At 34.2% G+C, this 24529-nt stretch overlaps 1 protein-coding gene across 1 annotated transcript in view; it reads right to left on the bottom strand.

Moving 5' to 3' along the window:
* The window catches only part of LOC149803781 (WD repeat-containing protein 90-like), a 126263-nt gene that overhangs the window by 92016 nt on the left and 9718 nt on the right, over nucleotides 1-24529 (bottom strand). The window contains exons 2-9 of the mRNA XM_089953570.1: nucleotides 22851-22942; nucleotides 18416-18728; nucleotides 16972-17142; nucleotides 16090-16213; nucleotides 14039-14109; nucleotides 3444-3553; nucleotides 2467-2601; nucleotides 1482-1541 (exon numbers count right to left, since the gene is read on the bottom strand). Of these exons, the coding sequence (XP_089809696.1) occupies nucleotides 1482-1541; nucleotides 2467-2601; nucleotides 3444-3553; nucleotides 14039-14109; nucleotides 16090-16213; nucleotides 16972-17142; nucleotides 18416-18728; nucleotides 22851-22942 (1076 nt within the window). The remainder of the gene's footprint in view (nucleotides 1-1481; nucleotides 1542-2466; nucleotides 2602-3443; nucleotides 3554-14038; nucleotides 14110-16089; nucleotides 16214-16971; nucleotides 17143-18415; nucleotides 18729-22850; nucleotides 22943-24529) is intronic.

A 24529-nucleotide genomic window follows, 5' to 3' on the forward strand; every position in this document is an offset into this window, starting at 1 on the left:
AGATATTACATGTGTATTGGAAGGAAAGTATGTAATTGTGCAAACAGATTTAGCAGTGTAAAATTGCTTTTTTATGAGTCCATTCTAGATTAACATATTGGAACCGTCGCTAGTGAGGATATGGAATCATATGAACAAGCATTCCCCATTAATCATGCTGTGATCGTGTGCTCTAAAACTGAAATCTAGGTTTTTATTGCTATCTTTGCAATGTACATTATCCTTATGCCTCTTTGCATCCATGTGCTTCACTAAGTCACCCATCTCACCATGAGATCGAGAAATCATACAGGCATATGCTATAAAATGCATAAGAAATAACTTTCCTCGAATCCATTATATACAGGAACCCTTGTGTATATTTCTTTTTAAAACCTGTCTCATATCTTTTTGCCACTTTGCTGGATGTTATTTTTATAAAATTTAACAACATGATCAATGTTGAACAAAGAACACTGTACTAGTATGTTTAATGCAACCAAGTAACAGCTTCCGTCACACAATTTATAAATGATTGCAATTACTATTTATCTTTTGTCCACCTGCCATGATGAAAAATCATGAGAAGTTATACTCCAGGCGATAGAGCAGAAGTAAACATTAAAATTCACGAGTCTCATGCCTTAATTAGTAATAGTGACCTGACCTTTGACCTTTTCAGCCTGAAATCAGTAGGGTTCTTTCTTATTCCAAGTGCAAGCTATCCACAATTTGTTGTAGATGCAGAAGCAGGACCACTCAAGTTGTTTTGTGGAAATGAAACTGGTAACAGACAATGGATGGATGGACAACATCATAGCATAATATACTCCACCCTATGGCTAGTAATAAAGCAATGGGAATAATTAAACTCATGCAGCAGACTCATGTCAAACAATGTGTTCTATACCCTACAGTGAAAGTGCTTATTTTCCATAAGTAATTCAGGCCAAGAATTCAACATCTTTTTGTAGCAAGAAGGACTAGTAAATCTTTCACTAGCTGAGTGGTGAAAACTAATCTTTATACAAGTCATCGGTGTACTGAAGTTATGAAAACTACAGATTCAACAGGAAATGTACTAGCCATTGGCTAGCCAACTACCACTAATTCTGAAGTACACTATTCAAGTCTAATAATCCACATTAAAGTTGTTAATTTAGGATTTCTATAAATTTATTTGTTGAATAATCAGATTCAAGAGAACAGGTTTTGTAAAATATTAAAATAAGGTTCTTCCGAATGTCAAAAAGACTTTGGAGTGGGAAGAATCGTATGACACTTGGTTAAAAGCAAAACTGGTGCCACCATCATATCTTACTCAAGAGCAAAGTTTAGAAGTCTGAAGTATTTTTTAAAACTTGAAACACTGAGTAAAGGTTTACGACAGAGACCTGAATAATTTAAATTATGAATTACATGTATAAACACTATTTCTGGGACTTAACCAACTTTATTTTTGAACCATAACAATCTATGACTAAGATGTCATATCAACTTACATGTCCAGTCGATTTCTTTGGAATGATCTGAGATATTGACTCATGTGTCATTGTCTGACTCTGGAAAATAAAAACTCCTATATATAACAGTATATACAAGATGAAGGTCAAACAACAGCATTGTTTAATTTATCACTCTGTAAAATTAAAGACATGACTTGAGCACTGGTGTAACTTTGACTTACTTTTGATAAGACATTTTACAAAAAGCAGTTTTGAAAAGAAAACATTAGTAAGGTTTAAAATGTGAAACTGAAACACAAAATTAACTTTCAATAATTGTTTGTACATATTCTTTCTATAGATATGAAAATGATCAACAAATCTTGTAAAGCTGTCAAAAAAGGCCACGGTAATAGGATAACCAATGTTCTCATAAGCAGTAGTCAAAATAACTGCATATGTCTACTAAATTTTGTTAAATAATCTGTTTGTGATGGTTTTTCTTTCTCAGTAAAATGCAAGAAAAACACATGTATTGTGATTACCAACAAATTGTATGACACTGTTACCAGCAAATTTATACTATACCATTTAGGGCTTTTCTGTTTAAACATATATGGTACCCAGGGAAGGCAGTTTTCTAAAAATATATGTCAGGGTATTTTGACTGTGCAGAGTTCATATTAAAATGAAAAGAAAATTGCATCTATGAGTGAGTATCCCAACATTAAAATTGCCTCCCCTGGATCCCAGGTATATTTTACTTGTGCAGCAATTATATATTTTAACTACCAAAGAAATTAAAACCTATATTGTTGCTATAAAATTACAATATCATTCCAAATAAAACATGGTAGTTCTTCCTTGTAATTTTACATCAACAGACTCAAGTAATACAAACAATCACAATTTCATCATTAAAGCACTATTCAGCTAGAGGTAACTGATATATTAACAAAAGAATTTACATAATAATGCTACAAACTTGACTATCACTTTTTAGAAGCTTCATTTATTTTGCAATAGGTATCTGACAACCCACCTCTTCTTCAAACTTAATGGAATCATGGTCTCTATCTATGAATGCATGAACTTCACGACTGTCTGACTGAATCTCTTGGTCATCTACCCCAACAGAAGGCAACTCACTCGTCACATGAAACTTCTTACCCCTTGGCTAGAAGGTTATAAAACAACATTTTCATATATCAGTCTCACCTTTGGTAGAAACAATCAAGTAAGATAGAGCTTTTCATAAAATACATGATAATTATTGCACATAAATTGAATATTTTTCCAATGCATAAAAAAAAAAAAAAGTATACACCACAGAACCAACATAGTGACCTCTGTTCAACAACACGAAAATATATCTGACTTAGATGAGTTGTAATGTGAAGGACATTGAGTACATTTTATTATGTAATAAACTGCATTTCATAGATTTCTAGACATTCAACATTTGTCAGGTTGGACAGAACAGGAAGTTGGCATAACCAAAACTATGAAGGTTGAAAATATCTCCAATATTGGAATTATCTGACAAATTTCTAAATAACAGGACTTTTTATAGCATCCTATATTTTTTAAACAGGAATCAAAAGAAAGCATAGGGCAGAAAAGGATCTATGCATTTTTTTTATCAAGGATACAATAACCAGGAACTACAGAACAGACAAAAATGTAATTATATATCAGACCAATGAGTAATGACAACCCAAAAATAGATATAATTATTTGTCAAAAAGATAAAGTAATAATAAAGTAACAATCAATGTAATTATTTGTCAAACCAATCAATAACGATACCATAAATATAAATGAATTCAAAGTAGTCTGTATGTGAAATGGAATTATTACAGAAGAAAATTATTACTTATAGTGAAGAAAGAACAGAAATTTAAAAATATAAAAAATATACACTTTTGGAAAATAAACCAGACTGACAAAATGTTAAAGATGAATAGACATATTCTAATAATTTTCAAGAGAGATATAATAAATACAGTGAATATACACCTGTTTTCCCTTGGTAAGGTTGTGAATCATGGACACCCTATCTGTCACACATTTGCTGACATCAACTTTCTTAACATCCACTTTTCTAGGAGTGTTGCCTGAAGCTGACTCTAAAAATTTGCAAATAAATTGGAATTACTTTAGTATAACCTTAAATGTTAAAAATAATATTTTTCCAGTGTTTCTGCAGGTTCAGTTATCAACATGAAGAAGATGGAGTTTTCACAACAAACATAACTCATTTGGCCCAAGAGATTTTTGTCATTTTTGCATGAAATGGGGTTTAGGAAACACATTTAATTCTTAACACATTCAAATACAGCTGCTTCCAACAATTTTTCGTTTACACTGATGGCTAGTTGTGTAAGAAACATCATTTTTCATTGGTTATTTAACTCATGCATGTGCAGAAGGGTAAAAGTTGGACTTCTTTGTTTTTGTTTTTTGCTTATTAGATCCATAGTTTTCATTACCTGGCCACTTCTTACTCCCAATCCCCAACTTATCCAACATTTTGCAAAGGTTCACCGGTCTGTGTGCAGTTCAGACTGGTCTGCCTTACATCCTGGGCCAAAAAGTCTAAATTCCGGACATGAAATCTGATCCCAACAACAGGCATTTTGTAATGTGAGTAGAAAGTCCAGATTATATGGTATCATTGGAGAACTACATCTGTCTGCATTTTTGTAATGCTACCCAGTCTGTTGTATTTTAAATGACTGTGACACTACAGAGTTCGGAAGTAGTATATAGCTTCATCACACCTATGGGCGGGATTGGGGCTGAATGAGTTAATGATGGCTCAACATGTGATGGGATTTCATTACCAATTCTCTTCAAATGTTCAGTGCAAGGGTTATAAAGTGTATAAACTAAAGATGCCCTCTGTAAGAAATATAATGAACAAGGACTAACAATTAAATACCAAATCCACATGATCTTTACATGACAAAACTGTTGTCATGATGATTGATCACATTTAATTTAGTAAAAAAAAGAGTGTCTTCTATGTTTACTTTTGAAATAGTACATTTTTATGGAATTATTTTTCTCCAAAAATAAATACCTAATCAGATTAACATTATGAAAAACTCTGCTACCTAACGAATCCAGCCCTTTTAGAAAGATGAAAATTTTAATTTCTAGCTACATACCATATTGACAAAGGGAAGGAACTGTTATCCATTACCTCCACTTACAACTTGCTAAGTGAATATGCATAAACTGGTTGTTTACCAGTTTAAGCTGAGCAAATACAACAATGAGGATGCTCACATCTGTGTGGCGATATGGGTGGGTTTAACAATTATATTGGGTAAATGTTCTCAGAAACACATAATTTACTATAATAATAACTTTCTCCAATGAATACATTTCATGATCACATTAATATTAGGAGAATAGATAACAGGAAATGCATGAGCATTAAGCCTCTACCACAAGCACCTGTCAAGGGAAGAATGGCTGCATTCCATATAAGAAAGATAAACTGCTCTCCTAATATTAAGACCGCTTAACCAATAGTCATCTTGCATTTCATGACTATACCCCAACAACAAAAAAATGTTTTTTAACAAGGAAAAATTCCTAGTGAAACCCATTCCTTTTGGGAGGCTGTACTGAAATCAGATGGGTCTGGTGGTCATCTGTGTTGCATCAGATGGACCTAGCAGATTTTCATCTCTGAAACAATAGACCTCAGACATAAAAACTAGACAAGGTTCACTGTGCTTGCAAGCCAACACCTTCTGTTATGTCTCACATCAAAACATTGCATTTGAGTGCATGATTCGGTGAGATGTCTACTGAACTGAATTCTTCTGTTGAGGCATATCTGATCTGTTGATACTGCAGAATATGCCAAGCATATTACCCTTACAGTCACAACATTAGGGCTTGAAGGGTTATATCTTCTTTTCCCGCCTCAACCAGAATAAAATGATCTTGGGTTTCAAGACTGTTTCCATCCATTTCAATAATGCTTGAGAACATGTACTGGGTCCTGTATCACTTGATGGAGGAGGGAGAGTGGATAACCACTTGGATTCTGGTGTGCCCTCAGATCACAACATATTTTAGCTATCAAATCTGGTGAAGCCTTAAATCCATGGAACCAACTGGAGACAAATGTGGGTCCACTTGAAGGCATGCAGCTAAATGAAAAGTCATATTGACATTGCATTTTCATAAGAATATTTCTTATGATATCTAGTCGGTCCTAAATGAAAATGCTGCTGACTGGATTTCCAAAATGTTACTGCTACTCCTTCTAAATAATAAGTCAAACTGACATAGGGTTTTCACTAGAATACTTCTTATAACATCTAGTTGGTCTGAAATAAAAAATGTGCCACTCTGACTGCCAAAATGACCAACATAGTGCCCATCTTTCTAGATGGATGGTCATATCAACATAGGTTTTCAGCAGAAGATTTTTTATAATGTTTAATTGGTTCTAAATAAAGTGTCAGTTTTACATCCAATATGGACACCTTGGGAGTCATTTTGAAATTTTTCTTATCACTACACATCCTACATAGAAGTCATATCAACACTGGGTTTTAACCAGAATACCTCTTATGTTGTATAGTTGGTCCAAAATGAAACTTATACCAATCTGACATCCAACACGGACATTATGGTTTTTATCAAATAAATTTCCTTACTACTGCTTACTTCCATGGGGTTTTCACCAAAAGACTTTTTATGATATCTAGTCGGTCCTAAATGAAAATGGTGTCAGTCTCACATCCAATATGACTACTGTACCACAATGGCCATCTTAAATTTCTTTTTGGCCCATAGGGTGTCAGTTCCTTTGAGCAACTCTTGTATGAATAACTCTCAAGATCTCAACAGGTGGTAGGAAGGCATAGCCATAAAGCTCACCCCATCTGTCAAAGCATTAATTGCAAAGCATCTGAATCCATGATAGCTTGTGATTCCACCTTGTTGCAAAGAGATCTATAATAAAACACCCTCAAAGTGCACAAATCTACTGAAAGATCAACTGGTGATGGAACCACTCAGTGTCAGATGTCTGTCAAATCTTGACATAATCAACCAAAGCACTAAACCCACAAAACCAAAAATCTGCTTCCAAGTCTGCATACAATATACCAAGCAGCATGGTAATGGTAGTACCATTGTCCCAAGGTGCAGAACAGTATTTCTCTCTGCCGATAACACTGGGCCCACCAACTGTACTGGGAAACTGACAATGTTTGTTTCACTGGGCTGTCAGATGTATGGTCAGCCATGACATTGTCTGGAAGACTGAGTGGCTGGTGAAATGAACAGAAAGGTTTTGTGCAAAACAGGATGGTTTGCTGGTATGTGGCACAGTACATTGATAAAGAAACTGATCTTTGATCACTGCATGATATTGAAAGACTGGACTGGAAGGTCAGTAGCTGAAAATATTATGAAAAATATTTCCACTTTCAAAGATGCCGATGAAGTATCCTCCATTATGTACAACAATAGATGACAATTTTGAGGAGATGTTGCACTCTGATGACCTCAACCCTGTCTTCTTGTATTTTGCCTTAAATCTTTTCGCAATACTGGGGATTATGTTCCTTCTGACTAAGGACTACAGACAGTACATGATGTGGTCAAAGTACATTTATTGCAATCTTCATACAACCTTCAACTTTTGCAATTTGCTGCTACTGTTTTCTGAAAGGACAATAATCCAAAAATGGGAAATAACAACCAAAGTACTTCAACAAATTAGAAAAAAGCATGCAGAACTGTTCCAGTAAAACATATACCCCTGGAAGGAAGGCACTTTCAAATTCAACAACCCACAACAGAAGCAATTTTAAAGAATTATGATCCACCGTCAAATACGTTTTATTCGAAAAACACTGCCCCTTACAGAAGCATATTTTTAAACATAATTTCTGGTTATGGGTAAGTGGGCAGTAGAAGCGATTTTAATACTGGGTTGGGAACAGAAGCAATTTAAATGACAGCTGGCTGGAGGTAATCTACTGAATTCATATACATCATATAATCTATTACATATTTTTATTTGTATTCATTCACTGTAATCAATCTTTTGTCCATTTGTTTGTTTGTATGTCAGCCATGTATGTCTCGGATACTGTGAAATCACAAATTTTCATGAAGGCTTATTATTTGTATATGTCATTGATCAGTCCCTTAATACCTACTAATTTAATATCCATGAATACAGATTTTATTATAGTAGGGATTTCTAGTCTAATACAGAAATCACGAATTTGAATCCTTACTAAACTGTGTGTTTACTAAAGTGATCACTGTTTTACTATTTTTCTTTGTTCTCAGGCATGTTGCTTTTGATTAGAATAATAACTGAATTTTGTATTGCTTTAAATGTGTGGTCAGATGCTATGATTCCTTGTTCTTATTTTTCTTCAATAAATGTTTTGGTAAACTTATAATACATGATTTGTCAGAAAAAAAATCCATTAAAGCCTGTGGAAGTGATGTTACATTATTTCTGCCTACTTTTACGCTATATCATCTCTTGTAAGAACATATATTTCAGTTACTGATGTCCTTTTTTGATGCTTGTTGCAAGACTAATATAAAGTTTTTAAAAAAACAAAAGAAATATAGCAAGTCAAACATTTTTATATCATTAATTAGATTTTAAAAAATGGATGAAAGTCAAGGAATCATTTTCCCCAGAGTACTCATAAAATCAATGTCACTGCAGTTAACTGTATTGTCAACAGCATCATCATCATGACTGATGGTCTAGCAATAACATTCTACACTTTCAATCCAGTTGTCACAGGTTCTATCTCCCAATTCTAGTCTTTCATATGAGACTTATACCTATGGCCTGAGGGGCTTTCATGGTCGAGTGGTATAAGATGCTAGTATGTGATACAGATCTGAGGGGCTTCCATGGCTGAGTGGTTCAAGATGCTTGTCATGTGATTACTTGCCTCCAATGTGTAAATGAGAATGTTGTCAGTTAGTTGTGCAAGGTCAATGGTTCTACATTAAGTGGTGTTTGGTGTCTCAAAAGTACTTGGATTTTCTTCAACATTAAAACTGGCTGCCATATATATATATATTCTCTTCATCTGAAAATAGTGTAAATGCCATAATGATCTACCGAGACCTGAGATCTCATGTCTAAATGACTTTGCCTGTTGGAGATAAACATCAAATCAACAGAGGCTCCATGTGCCCAAGTGTACTAAGGTACTTGCTTTTACATCACTTGCACATCTCACAGAGCAAGTTTTTGTCACAGATCAACCAATTTGGATTGGTGGTCTTTCGGGGTTCTTCCTCCACCTAATATTATTACACCCCCAACAAGAAAAACCCCAAGCCAAACTAAATCAACCAACTAATCAAATGTGGCAACAACAGCAAAGGTACTAGTCCATCATTTTTGCCACAGCTGTATGAGTTTATAAATTTTGACTCTAGTAATTTTTGTAGACCTTTGAGTATCGTCAATTATGCCTTTCTGACATTTACCAAGAAGTCATCATCAGTTTGTACAAATGGATTTTTCATGGTGACCATATGAGATGGAGAAGTTTTAAGCAATCCTGCATCACATGCTGCCGAAAAGTTTACACTTTAGCTCATTTAAAGTTTCTTTAAAAATGTCCATTGTTCCAACTAGAACTGTTGTAACTTACTTAAGCTATATTCACCGATATCTGGAGAAATGTATCTGTAATAAATATTTGTAACAAAATATGAGAATGCATCAATGTTTTTCAATTATACATTTGAAATGAACAACAACCAGAATCAACAAATCAAGAAATAAAATTATTTACATCTCTCAGGCAGAAGTACAGTGTATACCGATAATCATATTCTGCCAAATATGCCAAATTTTCTTCCAACCATACTGATTCATTGGACATAATCACCAGAATGGACAGGAACAGACCAGAACAGATATAACCAGTAGGTTAAAAATCAAATTGATACACCTTTTAAGTAGCTAAATTCACACTGGTTTAGTTAACTGTACACCCTTTGTCTTCTCTTTGATGTAATTTCTTACTGAAGCTGAGAAAATAATGTTGCACACTAAAAGGAGAGTCACACTTCTACTCATTATTGTTTTTATTATACTTCTCCATTCCAGCCTGTTCTTATGATCTTGTCCCCCCACATACTGTTTGTCTTGTTTATGATATGTATCTAAATTTGTCACTTATTTTTCCTACTACTATACTAATTGTCTGTGAATATGCATATCAATGTAAAATGCAATGGAGAGACTAAATCCAAGGCTGAAAACCTCTACAGTTCTGGATGTATTCTGCTTCGATTCCATGTTTGTCCATAAAACTCAAGAATTCAGGACTCGCTGTACTAATTCAGTTCCCACTGTAAACCTGTGCAAACACCATGATATTAAAATTCAATAACTTAAAATTTTGAGTCCTCATGATCAAATTTGTATTAGTATAGACACATCTATGATGACAGGTTTTGTGAAAAGTAAACCATAACAGCTGCACCATATTCTGGACCTACACAAATTTGAAATGTGTGCATTCAATACTGCACCAAAGAGTCAGCTGCTGATTTCAGTAACGAGTCTTCCAAACTCGGGTCTGTAAAGGGACAGAAATGATGTTAATAAAACAATGTCACTTACTTTTTTCAGTTACTAGTAGGAAAAGCTCTCAAAAGATTCTTTTACTAAAATCTTACTTTCATTATCAACCAATCAAGGACAGTCAAACTCATATATACTCTATTTTATCTTCACTGATTTATAGTATGGTTCTCATTCTTTCATATCTATAGTAATGCGAGTCCTTCAACAACTCTCAATGGTTGTAAGCCTTTTTCGACCATGCTGACTGTACACTCTGTAAGATAATGTTCAAGTAACAGAAATACCATGGGATAACCAGAGACCAATAAAATCAAATAAAATAGTCATGTTGTCTCCCCTGCAGGGATGCTGCCAGGATTTCAGGATTTCCTATAAGTTTTGTGTGTGTGTGATCTCCAATGAGGACGTGGTGGTGGGAGGAATAGCCATTGTTAAATATCTCCCTAACACTTAAATATTTGTCACTCTTTCTTAAAGTTCCACTCTGTTAAAGCTCTACTGAAATTAAAATACTCAGATGTCATCTCTAGTTGTATAGCAATTATTACTGAAATATCATTGAGCATGGTCATGTGGTTGTGGTGGGGTCTTGGTTGGGATGGCAGAAAGACCATTCTGCACACATGAAGTTGACCCACTTTTTACTTTAGTCGCTTGCTAATTAATAGTTTTAGATTTTACAACAAAACTAAGCACATTTTACCTTTTGACAATAATACATGATTACAAATATTTAGATCACAAGAAGATAGAAGTTACTATTTTATTTAAAAGTACTGGTACTAGTAAAACTAAAGGAGATAGTAGAAAAGAATCAGGATGAACAGATTTGCAATGTAGTAAAGAATCCATATATCAGAATGACATCAAGTATTTTTTCATCAATTTCATCATTAGTTAATGACACCGCTTCAAAATGTTGTGTACTAGATAATATTAGTCCAATCTGTAATACAAATACCAAATGATGGCTTGGAACTAAGTGCCAAAAGCTCTGCAGAAAATATCACCATGATCAAAATATACATAGGAAGAACAGAACACAAACAGGACAAATTTTATCCATCTTGCTTAGAGTTTACACAGATCAGTCAATCTCTTATGTTTAATGTCATTTTATTTTTGCACATAGAGAGCATGTACTTCATTTGGTAATATCTCTGCATGATATGAAAGTTTGTCTCATTATTCTTTTGTTGCCAAACTGGTTCTGCTAACTAGAGATCTAAACACACGTAATTATGTTGTATGGGGATTCTCTGATGTTCCCTATGAGCATTAATCTGTTAATTGTTTCTGAATTTAATATGATCCTCCTCCTCTGTTTACAAATATTATTCCGTGCTGAGAACTCCTTTCATTGCATGCTGTCTTAAATGCATATGCATAACTAGCTTGAACAAATTACATTTCTTTATGGTTGTGCAATTTTCAACATCTCACAGGTGTGGCCCCATTGGTATACTCTCTTGGATATCTCTGTTCCAAAAAGAAAAGTTTTCCAGAGGTCGCACAGGGATTTTAAATAGGAATCCAGGACTCACACTTTGATAAAAATAAGAGTCCCACTAGCAAAAGTTGCAGTCCCCTCCCAGAAAACTAAGCAAATTATAAGAACTATTAGTCTCCACTGAGTTTAATTTCTACATTCTTTATAACACTGACATCGCCCTTGTTAGTCCACCAGAGTCTGAATTTTGTCAATCCAAGGAAGGTCTTATTCAAAGCACTAGGCATCACACACTTTCTTACACTTGGCTACTGTCCCATCAAAACTATCAGTTCTAACAACTTTAGCACTCTCCTGAATCTTGTTACAATCTTCGTCAGTTTGTCGTTGAACCCCAAAATACTCATTCAAGTCTAAGTCTCAACATGTCATGATTCCGAAGTCACGTTCACTGCTTACTCTGCTACACATGGAAATGAACACAATAATGAAAGCTAAAGTAGTTTATTTGATGTACTGTTATAAATGACCACATGTTCGTATCTGGGTCTTTTTGCCTCTGAATTCAAGCGCTGCAAAAATCAGTAGATTTTCCCATCCTGCTGCCAGACAAAGCCTTTGATCTTGCTGCCCAGCTATTGCAACATGTTCTTTTGATGTACTCTTATAATGGTGACATGTACATGGGAGGGGGGCTTTCAGCCACTAAATTCTATCTTTGTAAATATCAGCACAGCTAATTGATCAACACATTTTCCCAATAAGCAGGTGGCTAAAGCACAACAGGCAAGTCTTTGAATTTTGCCACCCACCTATTACATGCGTACGGAGGACTCTTGCCTAAGTGATTTTCTGCATACCCAATAAAAAATTTGGCATCCAAATACGTTTGATTAAGCATTTCCGAGACCTGAGTTTTCACTAACATGAACTCTGTCAAAGATTCACTTCCCTGAATCAGTGCTTTGCTGCCTCTTATGCCAGATTTTTCTCTTCCATAATGCTGTATTAGGGTTTTAAGTCCAACATTCCCATAGTCTGCTTGTTCAGACATGGGTATCTTGAATAAATATAACCGGAATATTGTCCATCCAACAATTACAACGGACTCGCACTCAGAATCAATTTTGGGCTCAAAATCACACACTTGTATTTTCAGTGACATTTTCCCGATGTCCAACACATCGATATACATGAAATTCATTGTCATCATAGCTATCACCAGCCAGTATATGCCAACTAAAAACGTCGTCTGAAGACAAACCCTGTTGTAATTCAGCCATTTTGGTTTTCTGTGTGGCCCTTATTCGAAACACACATTTGTAAAAATTCCATCATGAAAATAAGGTTACAACCAGGGCCCAATGAACCAATTAAATTTAGTTTAACAGCCATTCATGTCGAACCTAAGTATCCAGCCATCTGGATGTCGCATCAAGTGCTGCAAGACAAGTAGTGGCAGCGCAAATTACATTGTGAAATGCACTTTTAAAGTTAAAAGTTTAATAAAAATTGCATACTGCGCAAAGCACATACTTTATATCCGCAACATTGATGTAATTTGCAGAACGCGTATCACTGCTTTAAAGTACACAAATTCGTACAAATTATGTGCACCGACGTGTACTGGCATCGTTTTCTGACCCAATGTTTTATTCACATTAAACCACTAGGAGGGGGTTAGATGCAATTTTCAATGTATATTCATTTTTTTTCTGACAGCCCCACCAGCGATTTCTCATTTTGTTAACACAACCCATAACAGAAATGATTTTCCTAACCAACCTTCCACCGTCAGAATCAAAATAGTTTGAAACACAACCTTTTTTTTAAGTGCTGTCACTGGGGGAGGGGGATATATATTTCACTGGAACAGCCCTCATGAAAATTTTACCAATGCTTGCAGTATGCAAGTAAAGAATGCATATATGGAAGATACCATGTGTGACTTACCAGGTCAGAAAAACAAGGTCCACAAACTTGGTAAATATGTAAAACTACTAAAGAAAAGTCATAAACAAGGTTACTAGACATTTGTGGAAAGCTCAATTCACAATATTTTAACACACATTTGACAGATGGGTAATTGTAAAGATGGTTTTGCAGGATTTTGTGAGGTAATGCAGAACAATGTTTATTGTACTGTTGCAAGAGCTTAAACTGGTAAACAACTGATTGATGGATAGCTAACCAGTGGTAGTAATGATAAGTAAAAGGTTGGAGGTTGATGTGTAACTAACCAGTGGTAGTAAAGGGAAATATTCTGCAGGAGTTTCTTCCTCACCCCACCCAATCCCACACAAATGAGAAGGACCATATTTGGGGGGGGGGGGGGCTGGATTTGACTGGTAGCAGTGGAATGATTGGGGAATGTATTCAACAGAAAATCTTTCTTTCAACCAGTAGGTGTACCATGAAACATTCAGGAGCATGATTTTGAATAATGACTGTTCCCATCCCTGATAGTTTCTAGTTTCTCCTTGTAACAGCCATATTCTTTTCCCTCCTTTCAATATGATTTGCACAATTTCAATAACATACCAGACTTCTTTCCTCCTAAGTTGCTATGTTGAATTGAATCAAATGGCTTCTGACTTGCATCATTGGGAAACCTTGAAGAAAAGAAATGGAATCTTCAATAAATAATCAAGAAATCCCTTTTACATATAAAATAACTGACAACTGCACTCCATATTCAGGGTTTCCTTAGAAAATTATCTTCAGAGTATCTGGATGACATAAAAGTGCTGATATAAAATATGACCAACAACAAAATATTCTGAACTTTATTTTATTAGTTTTGTTTATCTACAATAACCTATCAGTTGTATCATTTAATAAGCTATGTTTGTGCAAGAGGCTGCCTTAAAAAAAGAAAGTGTCAAAACGTGGCAATGACAAAATATACAAAGAAATGAAGAATGCTGTGGTTTCATAATTATCATTTTTCATATCTTTGTAAAATAAGACATTTTGGTGGGTATTTAAATTTATGGATATGCCTTGGCCAAAGTTTGCATATTTATATATTTCCAACCAATGCAATACCTCAAAGATTCAAAAGACATAAAAATATGTATGGTTGTCAATTAAATGGATAAAAGAATATACCAGCACCAGGAAGACCATAATTTAAACACCTGTCACAATCAAAATTGAGCTGCCTTAGCCAACACAGGGCTTTCATTATCAGCCACGAGCCAGATGATTTACCTGGCTAATTTTACTTTCCACCCAGCAACTTAAAAAAATATATCCCCATTGGAGAGGTCCCCCAAACTCCCCGCCTACTCTGGCAACTCACCCTCCAACTTTAAATCTAAGGCCCTGCAAGAACATGTCATGTGGTTACTGAAGCACATCTTAATGATCTTATACTTCAAACATTGGACAAAGAGTTGCAGTATCAATATGTTCTGACAATCAGGGTTATTAATACAATGGATGTCAAATTCAGGTTATATGGAAAGCATTATTAGTCAATATGTATACCAAACTTGTGACCAACAGCCCCTTGCTCAATTCAATCAACAGACTGTGACAATTTCCTCATCATGTGCCTCCTTAGTGTACAGTCATATTCAAACCACTAGTCTTCAGTCAACAAAGGCTACAGAAGAAAACTAAAATCACACTTCCAAGACTGGCCTTATGCAGAACAGGTCATGGAGACCATGAGGGAAAATGACGACTAACACTGGTTAAGATCAATACGCTCTATTGTTGGATGCTGAAACATCAACACTCATACTAAATAAATAACTGTGACTCACAAGAAAACTTCTGAGAGATCAGACGCTTTGAGAAAGTCGGATTTCTGTAATTTTGGATCATTTACGTGAAAATATGAAGTCTTTCAATTGCAATTATCAAAAGGATGCTATGGAATTTAATGCTTATTTCATTTGGAGTGCAGTAAGGAGGATGTAACTGCACTTATATTTGAAATTACAGTACAATTTCGTAATCAAGATTGAAAACCATTGACATGGCTTATGTAATTCGGATTTGCAGAACTAAGAAAGTACATTTTGAGGAAATTCAGGATGTAAAACTGTAAGTATACTTTTTTGCCATTCTTATTACCAGCTAAAGAAGACAGTTTATGCCTTGTCACTTGGATGTTATTTGTAAGGACCATTTCTGGCATCAACTGTATAGCTGGCCTAAATCCGAAACATTGTGTCAAAAAAGTTAACATGGAATGCGGCAAAGCAAGTGGTATGTGGCAGTCCACAAAACACTGCTTTACTTAATTCAGAAAAAAATGTAATCAACCAAAACATGAAGCACCTACTATGCAAGTGTACATGATTTGTTTACAAATTAAAAGTGCTGCATCTGCGTCCATTGTTTGTTTACAATAGAAAGTAGTTCCTTTATGCACGTAAATGCAATATGATGGTGTGCAATATCATAAAATACTGAACGATTCTGACAATGTAAAGTTAACGGAGAAAGAAATGAGCAAATAATAATAGTACGTATTACAGGGTAATGGCAATATAGCTTACATTGAATGTTAAGGAGTAAATTATTAAGGTAGAAAACTACAAAAAATACCACAAAAGGATGTGGTATAGAGGTTATACCTAATAATGTCATACAGATCCTGCCAGCGTTCTCCCCTTGAGACAGGAAAGGACATTTCCCTGGGAAGAGCTGCCACACCATCTGGTAAACCACCAGATTTCTTCACTTGCTCAAATGACATTCCTAAAAGATGATGATTGACAAAGGATAGAAATGAATAACTATGAAACACACAAAGTTATAAAAGATTTAAAACCGAAGGACTGGGAAGTAAAAACAATATAAGTTGTAATTACAATGGTCATCAACTCAATTATACTGTATATATTCGCTCATAAGTCAAGTCAAACTGTAAACAACAAAGAGCCTGATCTGCCATATCAGAATGTGCCTGCAGACCAGGGTTTATGTTATTTGTTCTACTGATTACTCCTAACAAACTGCACAGACCTAGACCCACCAGTGCATAATGCACCAGCAGATCAGGGTCTATGCAGTTTCTTTTGGAGTAATCAGTTCAACAAACAACAAAAGATCCTGATTTGCAGGCATATTATGCTATGGCAGATCAGGGTCTGTGTTGTTTGCAACTGGACCCAACTTATAAATGATTATATATGGTACATGAACCGTAACATGCTATATTTTTTCTTCCAAAGATAAACAAAAATTGATGAAAAATTATACAGTAGTGTTGGTATGTATGGATACTGTCAAGGTAATGAGAACATCAATCAAAACTGGTTTCATAAAGTGCTTTATATTTCAATTCCAAACATGTTGGCTCAGTAAACTAGTGGAACTAGGAACGATATATTCAAATCTTTCAACTTTTGTTGGTTGCCTTAAACTATTAAAGCCATTAATTGAACATTACAAATTTGCCCTATCATGCTTTCTGTAATGAACACAACCATGATCTTCTAAAGTTCTCTTTCTACCTGGTTCATATAGCAAATCACTGGTGAAGATGTTTTTGACCAGCATGTTGGCACACAGACGAACTCCTTTGACATAGGAATACTTTCTGTTTAGGTACATGGACAGAATGTACTGAAAGTCAAGACACAAGATTGTCCAGTGAGTCGACATGGGGGCTGGGCCACTGTGATCTGAAAATGAAATGTAATACATAAAAATGAATGTTAAGTAAACAAATAAAAAATTCAGTGGTATTTTTTGGGTACATTTTTTGGTGATCATGTACATTATAATATTACAATTTTAATGATGTAGCAATTTCTAACGGTATGAAACCAAAAAACTGAATATGCCTATGCAAAATTGGGGTGTGTGGGTGGGAGCTCCTGACAAGTTTCATGCAAATATCATTAGGACTATGAAAACACAAGAAAATCTGCTAACTGAGATACCATGAAGTTTTAATTCTTCACAATGTTTTATTGTTTAATGTTATGCATCACAAAGGCATCAAATAACTGCTTTAAAATATCTTTTATCATTCTATCTTCACCATGAAATATTTCATAATGAATCCTGTGTGCTGGTGTCATACACTGTTCTTTCAAGAAAGCCTTACACAAATGATTTTAACAGTGACCAATGTATAATTGAATGTAGCAATGACAATAATATAACCTGATAGCTGATATTCACCATTTACAAGAAGAGTGTATCATAGCCACAGGCAACTAATTATTTTATGACTAGTATGTTAAACTCCAATGAAGGTCACTGACTGACTGAAAATAATTACCAGAAAAAATTAACTTCATTTTTCAGAAAATGGGCAAATTTGCAAGCATTACTAGGCTTCAATCTACAACCATTTTTATTTCATCACTGTTGCTGCAAAGGTATTAGTGGATGCAGAAGGGGAGATCTCTCTATCCTGGATATTTTTAGTGGGCATCTTAAAACGGATGTTTTATTTTAAAAAAATGACCAGTACAGCATATTGTTTTCATCATTTAAAAACTGTTTTCATTGAGTGATCATTTATAAGATGTAAGCATTATCTGCCCAATTTACCGTACGACAGAAATTTTAACATTACAGTCTATGGGAACTCAATTAGTTGTCTGTGCCCTTTATGTAGCAACACCTTCCCCAAAACCAATGTACCTCAAAAACAGGTGCACTGACCATGAGATCTACTATTTCTATTCTGACATACAATAATTATGACATACAATAATTTTACTAAATCTTTAATGTGTAAAAATCATTTTTCCAATAATTTCCATTAGGATATATGTAAACTGTTAAACAATGTATAAGAAATAATTAGTATATTTATTTACACAGCTAACGTTTTGACCCTGTACAATGTGCACAATAAACAGTGTAGATCTGGAACTGATTAATGCTTTGGTAGAACTGGATCAACATCTTTCCCTTGAAGATTCTATAAGCTAAACTTACCTTTGCTTCCAACAGCAGCAAGGGCATGGACGGATCCTTTAGAAGCATTGCAAACAAATGGAAACTGGAGCCAAGTTGAAGTGGACTTGAACTCCTTGAAGAGATTGGAGAAGGAGATTCTGACCACAAGGTTGTCATGGGTAGCAACATCAATGTGGACCACAAAATACTTTGTAGGAATGGGTTTGAATAACAGGTAGAAATAGCGCCCAGTTAAACCAAGTGACTGTGAACCAGTCTTGGGAAGCTGGATATAATTCCCTGCAGGAATGGAACCTGTGATTCTGTAGACTGTGCATTTTACAGCTTTGTCCTGAAAAGAAAAAAGAACAGTATGGAGTATAAAACAAACAACAGCTGTAATTTGTATGAGATTTTATTTGATAACTTCAAGATAATTTTATATACAACAAGAAACATGTATACCTGTATCAATGAATCATTACAGAAAATGTAAGTCTGAACTACAACTTGTTTCATTTGATTTTTGTATATAAAAAAAAGAATAAAATACATGTATTTTCTTAAGCTGTGCATATTAGTAAGTTTTAAATTGTCCAATAGGTGTCTCATCTGCATTAGTATACAGAGATATAGGTGTAACTCTTCTGGTGGCAGCAGTATCCTCATAAGCATCAAGATTGTTAAGGCTGATCATATTTGAATTGTTGGAGTATTTAACTTCTTGACAAATTTATGCTTTTGCATAACTGAGGTTCCAAATACCATATGTACTCACTTATATGTCAAGTCAAACTGCAAACAATAAAGATCATTATCTGCTGTAGCATAATGCACCTGCAGATCATGGTCTTTGTTGATTACTCCTAACAAACTGCACACAGACCAATATAATCCAAATTCATTTACAAAGGTTGGATGGCAAGTTTTTTTTACACGACAATTCAAAAAATATCTATCCCTATGGTTATAGAGAAAAAGAAATGTGGAAAAAGTATCCCATCATCAACTGTCCATAAAATAGTAACTGAATAAGTATTTAAAATTTTATCAAGGTAAACAGTTTGATTCTTCTTATCAAATACTCAGATCAGAAATGTATACAGATTCCTTTGTGACTGTCTGGATAGTTCAAATTTTGGGATGAAAAAAAAATCATGTACATTACATATCAAGAAATATCAGTAAGATCCTGAGCAAATATGTAAAAGTTCATAGTAAATTATTAATAATAAGTAATGAAACCTATAGAGGGTGACTGAATTAGCCTGGGAATATTATTTCTATCAGAAGTATAACAATGTATGTCATACAAAATATAAGAGTAATAACTATATTTATTTTACAATCTTAAAATCTATTATAACCTAATAATAATACATATAATTATATACATTATATCTCTTCTTAAATACTTAACTATTTTCTGCAGATTTTGCATGCAGTGGAAGCATGTTTGACAGAACTACTGGAAGTGTTTCTTAAATTGCTTTGTTCTTGGCCTTGAGGGATCCCTGAATGAATAGTGCAAGTTTACGAGCTAATATCACCAACGGTTACCTGTTGAGAACATCGGTTTAGATATAATCTAAACCAGTTTAAAGAAAAATGACCAAACCTGTAACTTCTGAATTTCATGACCAACTAGACCAAAGACTTTCAAGAAAAACAATAACAGAAAGAACCATTATTCAATTATTATATCCAAAGATCTCTTCCTTTGCTGAGTTCTGTCTGCCAATGCAACATTTTTGAAATCCTGATTGTTGCTTAACAAAGATTCAATTTTAACCTGCTTAGCTACTTGAATTTTCAAATAAGCTGGATAATATAGGTAGAATGGATATAGATCTGTAATCCCCCGGAACTTCCTTTTCTCCATTTTCAAAGACAGGTTTAGCCTTACACATTTCAAGGTATCTGGAAAGTTACCATTCATTATACTCAATTTTAAGAATTCTTGTGCCAATACTATCCAGACAAGATATTTATTAATACTCAACTTATCAAGCATATGAAAAACTTCAGCTTCACAAGCATTAACTATTTAAATATATTTATCATCAGAATGGTAGGTCTTATAAATAATAGATGGGTATCAAGCTCAACAGAGGTATCAGCCTGGTTCTGAATACAGTTTGTGAAAAAAAATTACTGAACTAAAGCGTGGGTATTGTAGTTGTGATATAAACATACATTACAAATTGCCAGTGTGATTTTTAAACCTTTAAGTTTTATTCTAATAAATGGCATGGTATACCAGCTGTGCTTCTCCTTATATTGGGGGAAATGAGAAGGATTGTATGCATTGTTAGGTAAAGATGCAAGTTTGCAGCTTAAATAAAAGACCAGTCTTCACTGATGGGATAATGTTTATGCACATGTATGGCAAAATTGCTAGTGGTCCCTCCAGAATAACAAGTATCTACATAACTGCAATTTATCAATTTCATCATCTTCCTTGTGTTTAAAGCCAAAGCTAGTCCCATATTCAGCATAAGATCTTGTCCAGACATATTTAGCAGCATTACTATCCATACATCCAAATCTAGATGGAGCCCCAAAAAATATTCAGAGTGAGTTGCCCATTGTACTTGGGGAAAAAAAAGTGAAATAGAAATTTCCTGAATAAATCTTGAGCATGCCAAGAAAGTGATATATTTTCATTCTGAAAAACTAAGAAATTAATAATATTCAGCCACTCCAAGGGCTTTATTTGTATGTTCATTACTCATATGAAGTTTGTCTACTTACTTGCAATGAAAGCCATAACTCTGTGAACAAACAATCAAGCGACCTATCAATGAAAAGCATTAATATTTTTGTTCTCCGTGTACAATTGCTTACCTATAATTATCACTCACTTGTCCTTCATGAAAATAAGTTGCCCGTCCACATGCTTACATAGAGTAATGCAATACTCTTGACTATGTCAAGAAATTTCATTATGATTCTTTGGCAACTAAGCTGAGGGATCAGTGATTTTTAAAAATGACCAAATCGATGTTTCCTTGCCTTAAAGGAGCAGATATAATTACACTGCATTTTAATCCATCTAGCTGAATGATTTAGAAGCTGATTATTGTATTGGTCTACAGAGTGGGTGTTTTTTGTACTTAGGATGCACTCCCTGTATAGGACATAAAATAATGGATTATGTAACCTGAAGCTGTTGTTTTTACTTATTTAAATTAGTTCTAAAAGCACAATTTTAACAAAAAATCATTTTCTGCATCACTCGAGTAACATTTGGACATTAATACTGCCAATCCCCTGAACACTCTTCCCTACAAATCATGATGAAATACAAGCAGTACATCAACTTTAAGGCAAAGATGAAGACATATAGAGATCTCAGGAATAGAGGTGGATACTATACTTTTTTAAAGAATCTCACACAGCATGAACATGCAACAATTGTGAAACTGTTGAAAATCATATCAGCTATTAGCAAAATGTAAATGACACTTTAGACTTGTGAATATTATCAAAAGTATACCAAGAGAAACTGTTTAAATCTGGACAGACTATTGAATATCAAATCTATTGATCCCATGTGTACGGATGATATTGATAGGACAAGTGGATTTAGCCTGACATACCGATCTAGATGAAACAATTGCTCTTACTGTAATTGTTTGAAAACACAGCAAACAAACTATTCTGGGTACTGGTTTACATTAGGTTCTGGACATTGCTTTCAATGAAATCAAATCAAATCAAGTATCAGTAGGTATGGTCACACCAAACGTTCAGTCTGAAAATGAGTCAATTTAAAGCATTACAATGTTTATTTTTCAGTGTGGCTTCAATAATATTGTGTCCAAAATCATGACTTGTTGGAGCAAGTGGTAACTGGGTAAGAGCAAGTGAATTTTTTAAAAAAGCCATTTAACCTAGGTCTTTGTCTGAAACCAATTTTCTTAGAGCACTGATACCAGCTAATATAATAAATTAAAACAAATCTACATAGTCTAAATTACATTTGTGTGTGTGTGTGTACGTGTGTGTGACTATTTCTGTCTGGTCGAAGTTGACTACATTTCTTAAGTCGGTCAAGAGTATGGTTGAATTACTGGACAGTCATACATTGGCTAGATAACAGGTTACTGTCAAGGCAGCAATTATTGAAATGTACTACAATTCAAAACTTTATATGTGGCTGAAATGGATCTGCCATTATGTTTTTAAAATGGAAATGCTGTAAAACTTAAAAATAAATTGTCATTACTGTATTTATTTTTAATGATTGATAATTGAGTATTTTTTAGTTCAATATAAAAAAAATTTGGTTCAACATTGAAATTATTATGTTATTTTGCTTAATGACAGACAGCTAGGGTAAATGACTGACTTGAATTGTACTAAGAACTTGAGAAGTATCAACCTATTAGACATCCAAGACATATAACAAGTAAGGTTTAATTTAAATACAAATAAATACAGGACAATAGCAGTCATACTGTTAACATACCATGACAGTTGACACCTCTCCTTCTTTTGTCGATTTCTTCCATGACGAGATATTAAAATGTTTGAAAAGATTTACATAAGGGTGTTGCCACACTGAAAGAAAGATTCAAATATTAATTAAATATCATTTAAACTTTCAATTATTTTCAATTAACTAATATAATAATTTCAGAAGATGACATCTACTTATTCTTGAAAAATAATCAAGATTAATTTATATTTTGTGAAACAATCTAGTGAAAAAATACGCAAAATTACTTTTAAAACCCCTAAATCAAATGCACCCACCTTAAAACTGCATAAGCATCACAAGCTCCCAACTCAATTCTAAAGCTTATGGGGAAATATGAAACTCTGAGGACCATGCTTTATTTCATTTTTTTTTTGTATTATGCAGTGTTTTCATGAAGAACTGGAGACCAGTTAATGTCCAAATATTTAAAGATCTATCATACAGTACACACAATGGATTTTAGACTGCTCACTCAATACCATTAACATGGATACATATGACAAAGGAACAAGTCTCCACAACGTCTGGTTGATGTCAACTAAGATTAGATGATGTCCACTCAACATAGACCCTTGTATAAGCGGGCAAAATATGGCCTGCAGGCCAGATCCGGTCTCTGACCTGACTTTATCCATTAATTTCCATCATATGGTGTGGCTTTAGAAATCTCTTATCTGGCCAGCACCCTGGATGAAGTTGCCCATGCCTGGACTAGTTGCACTTGAAGATTTCATTGAATCTCTTTGTTATTTAATACATTTGCTCTGCAAGTGAACATACTAAACAAACAAATGGGAAAAAAACTCTGAACTGTAATCTCAAATGCAGCAAGTGGCAATTTCATACTTTTTACATGTGTCAAATACACAGTAGTAACATTTCTTAATGGTATTTTAGCAATGGCCTTGCTAGTATATGCACAGACAAACATGCATAATGTAGAAAAAGTACGTTTTAAATTTCTGATGCATACCTTGCACCTGCTCCATGGCAGATCATGCATTCGAATAACTGTCAACCTACAAAATTAATATATACTCTTTTTGTTCAATTACATGTGCATGTACCTGTTAGGAAATACACATGCAGACATTTACATTTATGTTCTGCATTCGACAGTACCCTCTGACGTTCTCTCTCAATAAATGCTGCTTCATGAAAGTGCTTGTTTTACAGATTTTAAATTTGTCATAATTTTACGTTAAATTCCTTATTGTTTCCATGACCCACTTTAAACATACTACTGAGAGCAGTATAAAAATAAAAGTTGGTTGCCGGGGATAACAACAGATTTTCAAAAATTTATCTATCTCTGGACGTGTTCAGTTGATGCAATACAGTACTACAATCCACTTAATATTTTGAGCATAATCATGGATCACATTAATACAGCAAAAGTTAAACAAATTAATAAAAGCAAACAAGGAATAAGAAGATATTCTGTTTTTATTAAACTTAAATGACATACAAACACTAGGGCTACAATTATATTTGGTGTGGAAGTGCCTATACACAGGATGATTAGAGGTTGTATCTTGGATACTGATGTGTATATTTCATTGTGTGGTAACATTTTCAGCAAATAATATAAAATGACTGGGGTAATTAAAAAAATTATGATATGGAAATAATTTTCCTCCTAATCAGCAGTTTCAAAATCAATTAAT

The sequence above is a fragment of the Sinohyriopsis cumingii genome, chromosome 3, assembly GCF_028554795.1.
Source record: "Sinohyriopsis cumingii isolate HCF-2022 chromosome 3, ASM2855479v2, whole genome shotgun sequence".
Classification (NCBI taxonomy): domain Eukaryota; kingdom Metazoa; phylum Mollusca; class Bivalvia; order Unionida; family Unionidae; genus Sinohyriopsis; species Sinohyriopsis cumingii.